Genomic DNA, 10,125 nt, shown 5'->3' on the forward strand with positions numbered 1-10,125 from the left:
GTGACAAAGGGTTCCCAACTCTAGTTCATTGGCCAAGTATCAGAGATCTTCAGAGATATTCAAATCTTAGTGTTGAATTTTTACCCATGAGAAAGTGAAATGAATTTGAGATTCTTCTAACCTCAGTGTCTTTTTCTGTAAATTCACAGATAAACTTACTTCAAAGTGTCACAGTTCTGACAATTTGCACATTGGTTTGTCTGGCAATCTTCTGGTAAACAAGACACATGCTAGATGTGAAGGCTATAGCAAACAGCTTTTTATGTACTGAATCTAAATTTGATGTTGTGGTTGGCAGACTACAGATGTGGACAGTAAGATGCTCACGTTAGCCTAGAGTCTTCTTCTGTTACTTTATAATTCCTTTCTTATTTGCAGTTCTCAAAAGTCTATGGCCCTGTGTTCACTCTGTACTTTGGTCCAAAGCCTACTGTGGTGGTACATGGATATGAAGCAGTAAAGGAAGCCCTGGATGACCTTGGAGAGGAGTTTTCTGGGAGGGGTAGTTTCCCAATTGTTGAAAGAATGAATAATGGTCTGGGTAAGTGTGCACATTCACATATGTGCAAGTATGCACATGCATATGTATGCATGTATATGCTGAGCAGGGATCATAGGGATTAGACGGGAAAACCTCCTTAGGCAGTGTCTTAGTTAGGGTTTTACTGCTGTGAACAGACACCATCACCAAGGTAACTCATAAGGATAACATTCAATTGGGGTTGGCTTACAGGTTCAGAGGTTCAGTTCATTATCATCAAGATGGGAACAAGGTGGTGTCCAGGTAGGCATGGTGCAGGAGCAGCTGAGAGTTCTTTTTCATTTGAAGGCCATTGGGAAAAGACTGCCTTCCAGGCAGCTAAAACGAGGGTCTTAAAGCCCATGCCCACAGTGACACACTTCCTCCAACAAGGCCTACTGCAATAATGTTATACCTCTAAATGTGCCACTCTCTGGGTTAAGCATTTCAAACCACCACAGGCAGGTAGCCAAGTGGCAGTCAGGGTCCTGTTCCCTCCATTGCCTGGGGTCCCCCTTCTAGTTTCCATTTCCTGTTCTGGTAGGGGTCATTTTCAGCAATGGAAAAAAATGGAAGGAGCTTCGGCGCTTCTCACTTATGACCTTGAGGAATTTTGGAATGGGGAAGAGGAGCATTGAGGACCGCATTCAAGAGGAAGCATCTTGTCTTGTAGAAGAACTAAGAAAAACAAATGGTGGGTACCTGTTTGCCTGGCTCTTCCTCTATATGCCCTTTCAACACTGCAGTGGTAACCAGCTACTTCTGGGCAGCAGTTGTTAGCTCTCATGCTAGTGCCCAAGGACAGAGCGTTGCTTGTCTGTCCTCATGTCTGTACATGCTGATTGTGCACACAGTATGGACAAAATAGTCATTTAATCCCATTCTGACCCAGTTGCTTTCAAAAAAGAACTTCATGAAGATAGAAAGTGTTAAGCCTCATTAAAATTCACACAGGGTAACATTTTCCTGTAGTGTCATTGTGACTTTGTTATTAAGAATATTTCCTTGGGGGCTGGTGAGATGGCTCAGCAGTTAAGAGCACTGACTACTCTTCTAGAGGTCATGAGTTCAAATCCCAGCAACCACATGGTGGCTCACAACCATCTACAATGAGATCTGATACCATCATATGGGTGTCTGAAGACAGCTACAGTGTACTTACATAATAAATAAATAAATCTTTAAAAAAATATTTCCTTGGACAGTATTTGTCAAGTGTACATGGTATGATTGACCTCATCATATTTTCATGGAAGATGAGAAAGTGACATGTTTTGTCATCGAAGTATTCTATATCTGGTCAGCTTTAGTGACACATATTTGCTTCAAGACCCATGCTTGCAACTTCTGCCAGTAATGATGCTTATCAAAATTTTATTTTCTTCTGCTACTTTCATCAGTTGTGTTTACCATGTAAACAAAGGGCTGTTTAAAAGATGTCAAGTAGTTACATGATGTTAATAACTACTTGCTATGGTTTTTCATATCTCTCGTGTCAGTATGTGCTATGGTGAATTCTGCTAATATAGAACATGTATGACTTTATTTATTTATTTATTTATTTATTTATTTTTTGAGACAGGGTTTCTTTGTGTAGCCATGGCTGTCCTCGAACTGAACTCACTCTGTAGACCAGGCTGCCTTCGAACTCAGAAATACGCCTGCCTCTGGCTCCCAAGTGCTGGGATTAAAGGCTTGCGCCACCACTGTCCAGTGACATTATTTATTTAACCATATTTCAACTACTATTAACTTTATCCTGTCTTCTGCTAATTGTAAATTAGCTTTCTTTTTTTTTTAAAGATTTATTTATTTATTATATATGAATACACTGTAGCTGTCTTCAGACACACCAGAAGAGGGCATCAGATCTCATTACAGATGGTTGTGAGCCATCATGTGGTTGCTGGGATTTGAACTCATGACCTCTGGAAGTGCAGTCAGTGCTCTTAACCACCACTGAGCCATCTCTCCAGCCCATAAATTAGCTTTCATTCTATCCTTTGTAATTTACTTATTAGCCACATTTTAGTTTTCTCTATTTTACTCTTTTTGATTCATGGATGTCTTCCAGATCTTGGGAGGGACCTCTACACCCATGTTTAGCTATTTCCTAGACATAGAAAGCATGCCTTTGATTTTTCAACTAGTCCATTCTCCCAAATGTTTTCTTTACCAAATTTACAAATGGAAGTCCTGTGTTTTCTTTGCTCCAGGTCACATGACAGCAAGATGTGGTATCCCTAAGAGCATCCAGATCCCACAGAGTTTATGCTCAATGAAGTTCACTCAGTGTTTCTACTCTGCCTCATGCATTTCTCTTGTGTAATACCTGATGTGTTTTCTGGACCTCTCTTTGCTCCTGTCTGCAAGCCAACCCTGATGTTCTCCCTGAGTGACCCTATGTGGAATTGTGTGTCTCTCCTCTTCAGCTATATAACCACCAGTCTTTCCCATGATTCTCATTTGATTTGCTGCCCTCTACATATCTAGATAAAAAAGAAGTTCTGGGTGCATCTTAAAACATTGAATTTTTGGCTTGAAATATTTCTTATAATTATTGTCAAAGTGAATTTGCGTTTTCAGCTTGGGTTCCAAGTTACCCCGAGTTTAATTATCTTTCCTAAATGTAAGGTTAGATTAGAAATCTAAGAAAATTTTTGATATTTATTTATTTTCAGTTTTACTTTATGTAAATGGGTGTGTTGCCTGCATGCAAGTCTGTGTCCTGTAAGCTCCCTGTTGCCAGGATATATATTTAGAATTTGTAGTTGTCAAGATACAATGACATTTGCAAGCTACACAGGTGCATACTTTTCATTTATTACATGCATTTCATTTCATTATATCTATGATATAAGCTTGAGGACTTATTGATAATTCAATTAAAAACTGGTTTGAAGACAGCATCTCACTCTGTAATACAGAATTTATCTCTGAGTTTGTTATGCTGTCATCCTGAAGGGCAGGGAATCCGGATTGTTATACCACACTTTCTGAATCAGTACCATTTTATTTAAATATGCCAATGCAAAATTAATATTTTGTCGTACACTGCCCGCGCGTGCTGGTCACGGGCGGGGGAGCAGCGGTCCTGGGGCGTGTTGTTCAGTCGCGCTGGACTGAGCCGACCGCGGAGAGAAAGGCTTCTCATCCCCCTGTCCCCCGAGCTGACACACGGGGGGGGGGGGGGGGGGGGGGAGGCCAGCTCGGGCAGCTGCTCGGCTAGCTAGAGTCCCTCCCCCTCCCTGTGCAGATAGGGGCGCCCGGGAGTCTTGACTTACACGAATCCGAAATTCATGAGACATGTGGAGATTTAAGATGTGTTGATTTATTAACAGATGGCGGGTTTGGGTGGTGTGGAGCTTTCCCGAAACATGTCAGAAAGGGTTTGTTTATATATTGGAAGTGGGCGGGGCTTCAGGTAATACGTAAATTTTGAGGCAGAAACCTGTTAGTCTCGTGACCTAGTGAGGGCTTTATGCTAGGTCTCTGGGTTTTGGGGGCATGGCCGAACACCCAGGATTTTACAGTCTCACAATATTTCTTCTGCTTTTATTTCTTATGATAAAATTGACTTAAATGACTGGCAAATAAAAAAAAAAAAGCATAGGCTCTGTTGATGGCTATAAAGGACAGTAACCCAGGATTTCAATAGACGGTAGGCTTTATATAGACAAGTTAAAGCGATATACCTGGTGACTAGGGACACAAAATTCTATATTTTTTCTTTTTCAATGTTGAAATGAAGGAATTAAAGGACTCCACTTATTAATGTAACTATGTATTTGTCCCATTTCGATTTTTATTTGAAATTACTTTAATTTCATCTTTATTTTAGGTAAACAAATCTCTAAGAATTGGTGCTTGTGTTTTGCTACTATTTTATTTTTTTGATATAGGTATTTTTGTTCTTTCAAATTTGTTCTGATGAATGCTGCATTTCTTGTAATCTTTTTTTCCTTGATCGTCTTCTCTGCTGGTTGTGGTGGACATGACTCCTTCAGCTATTCACTGGACATAAAATGTTTTCAGGTTGCTATTTTCTTCCTTAATTGTTTAGAAATTGCAAAGAGATGAGGCTCTACATGGAAAACTTGAATTTTTATGTATTCTTAAAAGGGATAATGTGAGTATCTGTAACTGTATTGGTCAGGTGCTGGTAGAACCTCTCAGGGAACAGCCATACCCAGTTCCTGTCAGCAAGCACTTCTTAGTAACAGCAATAAAAAATAAAAACAAAAACAAAAATAAAAATAAATGCTCTCATTTTCAAAAATATTGTAATGTATAGCCTGGCAGTGGTGGCACACATCTTTAGTCCCAACACTTGAGATGCAGAGGCTAGATGGATCTCTGTGAGTTTGAGGCCATCCATGCCTACAGAGAAAGTTTCAGGACAGCCCAGGCTACACAGAGAAACCTTGTGTTGAAAAAAACAACAAAAAATGTGATGATATATTTTCTTAGAACTTAACTTAGAATACATACACAAAGGATGATGTTTACAAAGAGAGATGCTGTTAAAGATTTAGCTAATGATTATTAAGCAAGCTAAAACTAAAGAAACAGTGATGTTCTAATTGAAAGCATGTGGAAGTTCTTGCCAATATGGTAACTTCTGTGCCAATACTTCCTTAGGGACTCTAAAATAATTTGTTTTTAGTCTAAAGATAAAGACATTTACGTGGATGTTTTAATGGTATTTTAAACTATAAATACTTTTACATGCATGTTTCAATGGTGTTGTAAACTGTTTTCAATCCTTCAGGCTCACTCTGTGACCCCACATTCATCCTGAGCTGTGCTCCTTCCAATGTGATCTGTTCAGTTATTTTCCACAATCGTTTTGATTATAAAGATGAGAATTTTCTTAACTTGATGGAGAAATTGAATGAAAACTTTAAAATCTTGAACTCCCCATGGATGCAAGTGAGTCAAAGATATTCTCTTTACAAGAAATCATGTATGATTATTTCTATATCAAATTAAAAGCTTTTAATATGTATTTATTTATTTATTAATCATTTTATTTATTTACATTTCAAATGTTATCCCCTTTCCTTGCCTTCCCTCCATGAGCCTCTCCACTCCCCCTTCCCTTTGCCTCTAAGAGGGTGCTCCCCCACCCACCATCCACTTCTACCTCACCTCTCCAGCATCTCCTTTCTCTGGGGCATCAAGCCTCCATAGGACCAAATACCTCCCCTCCCACTGATGCCTGATGAGGTAGTCCTCTGCTACATATGTAGTGAAGTCATGGATTTTTCCATGTATACTCATTGGTTGGTGGTTAAGTCCCTGGGAACTCTGAGGCGTCCGGTTAGTTGACACTGTTGTTCTTTTTATGGGATTGCAATCCCTTTCAGCTCCTTCAGTCCTTCCCTTACCTCTACCATTAGGGTCCCTGGGCTCAGTCCAATGGTTGGCTATGAGTATATGCATCTGTCTTAGTCAGATTTTAGCAGACTTCTCAGAGAACAGCCATACCAGGCTCCTGTCTGTAAGCACATCTTGGCATAAGCAATAGTATTGGGGTTTGGTGTTTGCAGATGGAATGAATCCCACAGTGGGACAGTCTCTGGATGGCCTTTCCTTCAGCCTCTGCTCTATTTTTGTCCCTGCATTTCCTTTAGACAGGGACAATTCTGGATCAGGTATGGGAAGAGGCAGGAGAGAAGTCCAGAGGGCCAGGAGAATGAATAAAAACACGTAGCTGTTGGGGGGTGGGGAACTTGGGGAACTACTAGAAAGTCCCAGATGCCAGGGATGTGAGAGGCTCCCAGGACCCAATGGGATGACATTAGCCAAAATTCCCAAGAGCCAGGAGATAGAATCTGAAGAGACCATCTCCAATAAATAAACATGATCTCCAGTGAGGGGATGGGGGCCCACCAATCTAAAAAATCTTAACACAAACTAAAAATTTTACTTCAGTGCACTGTGCCTATTTTCCAGATACTTACCTCAAAGCTTGGAATAAAGAACTTTGTTGGACAGCAGAATCAGTCTCTCTTATCCTCCCTCTCTTCCTCCTTCCCTCCCTCCTTCCTTCACCCCTTTCTCCTTCCTTTCCTCCTTCCTTCACCCCTCTCTCCCCTTCTTGGTTACTCAGGAGGGAGTAAGTGAAGGAAAAATGAAGGGTGAGGCTGACGATAAATCTTAGTGTGGAGAGCTTGTGTAGTTTACACAAGGCCTTGAGTTTGATTCCCGATACAGAAATAACAAAAGGAAGCCACATGCCAGTTATAAGGTGCCACTATAAGGTTTTAAGGCCACTGTCAAGCCAAGGAGCCAGATGAGACAAGGGCAGACAGTACCACAAAGCCTTTCTACATTTTTTTCTTTTTACATAGATGTTGCACTTCCATACTTGTCTGTGTACCACATGCTTGCCTTGTGCCCACAGAGGTCAGAAGAGGGCATCCAACCCCCTCAAACTGGTGTTATAGACAGTTATGAGCCACCACATGGGTGCAAGGAATTCAACCATGCTCCTCTGGAAGAGCAACAAGTGTTCTTAACCTCTGAGCTACCTGTCCAGCCCCTTTCCTATCCTTTTCTTATTTTAAACTCAATTCCTCTTTTTTTATGGACTCTGTTTCCACATGGTTAAACGTTGATCATTTTCTGGAGTGAGGGCAGTCAATCTTCCCATTATTGTTCCTAAGTACCCATCCTTTCTATTTTAAGAGTAAAATATACATCACACACGCTCACACACACACACGCACACGCACACGCACACACACATAAGCTACTGAGTACATTTAGTGTTGCTCATGTGCAAATTGTTTAGGAATCCTGGGATTAGATAACTTATTAGGGGGCTCATTGCTGAGGAATAATTCCCTCCCTCTTAGCAGCCATTGGTTGTCTGTAGCTCTAAAATTACATGTGGGACCTTCTGAGATTTCTCCCATCCATGTGGGCATGTCAACTGGTGTTGCCATTGTGCAGTTCTTGTTCAGGCTATCATATTGTTGATATTGCATGGATACAGCTTCTCCTTCATATGTAGAAGATACCATCTCCCTGGTACAAATATCCTGGACTGGTTTTCACAATACTTTGGCTCCCTCTTCAATGTATTCCCTAATCCTTAGGTGTAGGAGTTGCTTTGTAAATCTATCAGTTGGCATTGGGCACCCCACAGTCAGTTGTTCTCTGCATTTTGATCAGTTGTGAATTTCTGTCATAGTATCCACCTGTTTTAAAAAGAAGTTTCTTTAGTAAGGAGTGAGAGCTAGTTTGCTGTGTGTATAGGCTAAATATTTAGGATGTAGTTAGAAGTTATACTGATTTAGGAAAGTAGTAATAGTACTTTCCTCTTTGGGGTCTGTAACCTTACCAGCTATTGGTACTTGACTATATTTACAGTACTACTCAAATTTCCCTCAATTGAGCAGAAGTTAAGTCCTAGTAGACACTTCTTGGTTACTCCCAAGATATATATGCCACTATTGCATCATCAGGGATACCTTGCTGTTCTGGTCACTGTTGAGGTTTGTAGGTTTTTGTAGTTGCATAAAGACTTACAATTGCTTTTTTCTCTTGGTAACTTATGTATTATCTTTGAATACAGTGGGAGTTAGTCCTCAGTGAAGAGATTTACAGGTTAGTTTCAGCTGGATTTTAAAAAAATCCTGTGTGTCCCAAATGTGTTGCTTTTGGGAGTAGGGTCTTAGCTTCAAGTTCTGGGAGGCAATCATGGGCAATGGCAAAGGCAATCAGTCTATACTGTTTTAAGAGCTTCTTGGAGTTTACCAAATGCCAACTTGAAGGGAGCTTTTCCATGCCTCTCCCTGGGGTTTTTGTAAGAGAGTCTATGGTTCTTGAGGGGAGCATTATCATAGTAAAAGAAATAGTACAACTTCATATTTGAAGTTTTATATACATGATTTATTTATCCTTCTTCCCACTATCTCCTGTATTACCATTTTTCCCTACTTAAAGTCTCCCTCTCTGTTTTATAATTTTGCAATTTCTTCCTTCATGATCTTTGCATCCTTCCCAGTTTTAAAGTCAGGGTTCCATTCTGGAGGTTGAGTGATTGTTATAAAAACAGCAGGAGTGACTTTGTGCTCTGTAGTGCACTGCCCAAACTTCCTTAATCTCTGTCCTCATTAATAACATGATTATTAGAAATTCATAAAATCTGAAGGGTTAAAAAGTTTAAATCAGCATGTGAAGTGATGGGCTTCATTATGATGTGTGTGTCTCTGTGTGTGCCTGTGTCTGTGTGATTATACTTTGTTTTTATTTATTTCCCTCTTTCACTGCCCACACTATCCCTCCTTTTCCCATGCTTGCTGGTTCTCTTTGTTCCCCTACCCAGAACTCTCTTCTTATTTTCTGTCATATGAATTCTCCCCCTTATCTTTCGTCCTCTCCTTCTACTTCAGCTGATTTTCTTCCTTCTCATTGTTCCCTTTCTTTCATTACTTATACACAGATCTCCAGCCCCATGTGTTTTCCTGAAAAATGTAATGATTTCATTATTTTTATTGGATATTTTATTTATTTACATTGAAAATGTTATCCCCTTTCCAGGTTTCTCCACCGGAAATCCCCTATCCCCTCCCCCATCCCCCTGCTTCTATGAGGGTGCTCCCCCAACCCACTCCTGCCTCCCCGCCCTGGCATTTCCCTATACTCAGGCTTTGAGCTTTCACAAGATCAAGGGTCTATCCTCCAGTTGATGCCCAACAAGGCCATCCTGTGCTACATATGCGTCAGGAGCCATGGATCCCTTCATTTGTACTCTTTGGTTGGTGGTTTAGTCCCTGGGAGCTCTGGGGGGGGGTCTAGTTGGTTGATATTGTTGTTCTTCCTATGGAGTTTCAAACCCTTTCAGCTCCTTCAGTCCTTTCTCTAACTCCTCTATTGGGGAGGAGTCCAATGGTTGGCTGCGAGCATCCTCCACTGTATTTGTCAGGCTCTGCCAGAGCCTCTCAAGAGACAGCTATATCAGGCTCCTGTCAGCAAGCACTTTTTGCCATCTACAATAATGTTGGGGTTTGGTATATGGGATGAATCTCCAGGTTGGGCAGTCTCTGGATGGCTTTTCTCTCAGTCTCTGCTCCACACTTTGTATCTGTATTTCTTCCCGTATTTTGTCCCCAGTTCTAAGAAGTACTGAAGCATCTACACTTTGGTCTTCCTTCTATTTGAGCTTCATGTGGTCTGTGAATTATATCTTTGGTAATACGAGCTTTCGGGCTAATATCTACTTATCAGTGAATGCATATCATGTGTGTTCTTTTGTGATTGGGTTACCTCACTCAGGATGATACTTTCTAGTTTCATCTATTTGCCTGTGAATTTCATGAATTCATTGTTTTTATTAGCTGAGTAGTACTCCATTGTGTAAATGTACCACACTTTCTGTATCCATTCCTCTGTTGAAGGACATCTTGGTTCTTTCCAGCTTCTGGCCATTACATATGTGGAGCTATGAACATAGTGAAGCATGTGTACTTGTTATATGTTGGAGCATCTTTTGGGTATATGCCCAGGAGTGGTATAACTGAGTCCTCAGGTAGTACTATGTTCAGTTTTCTGAGGAAACACCAGACTGATTTCCAGAGTGTTTGTACCAGCTT

General features: G+C 40.7%; 1 protein-coding gene across 1 annotated transcript in view; it reads left to right on the plus strand.

Annotated features, from left to right (window-relative positions):
- The first annotated feature begins 227 nt into the window (after positions 1 to 227).
- The window catches only part of LOC114626176 (cytochrome P450 2C55-like), a 21,706-nt gene continuing 11,808 nt past the window's right edge, over positions 228 to 10,125 (plus strand). Inside the window, exons 1-3 of the mRNA XM_028773521.1 lie at positions 228 to 314; positions 379 to 541; positions 5,292 to 5,452. Of these exons, the coding sequence (XP_028629354.1) occupies positions 228 to 314; positions 379 to 541; positions 5,292 to 5,452 (411 nt within the window). The remainder of the gene's footprint in view (positions 315 to 378; positions 542 to 5,291; positions 5,453 to 10,125) is intronic.

This window comes from Grammomys surdaster, unplaced genomic scaffold (genome assembly GCF_004785775.1).
Source record: "Grammomys surdaster isolate TR1022 unplaced genomic scaffold, NIH_TR_1.0 229, whole genome shotgun sequence".
NCBI lineage: Eukaryota > Metazoa > Chordata > Mammalia > Rodentia > Muridae > Grammomys > Grammomys surdaster.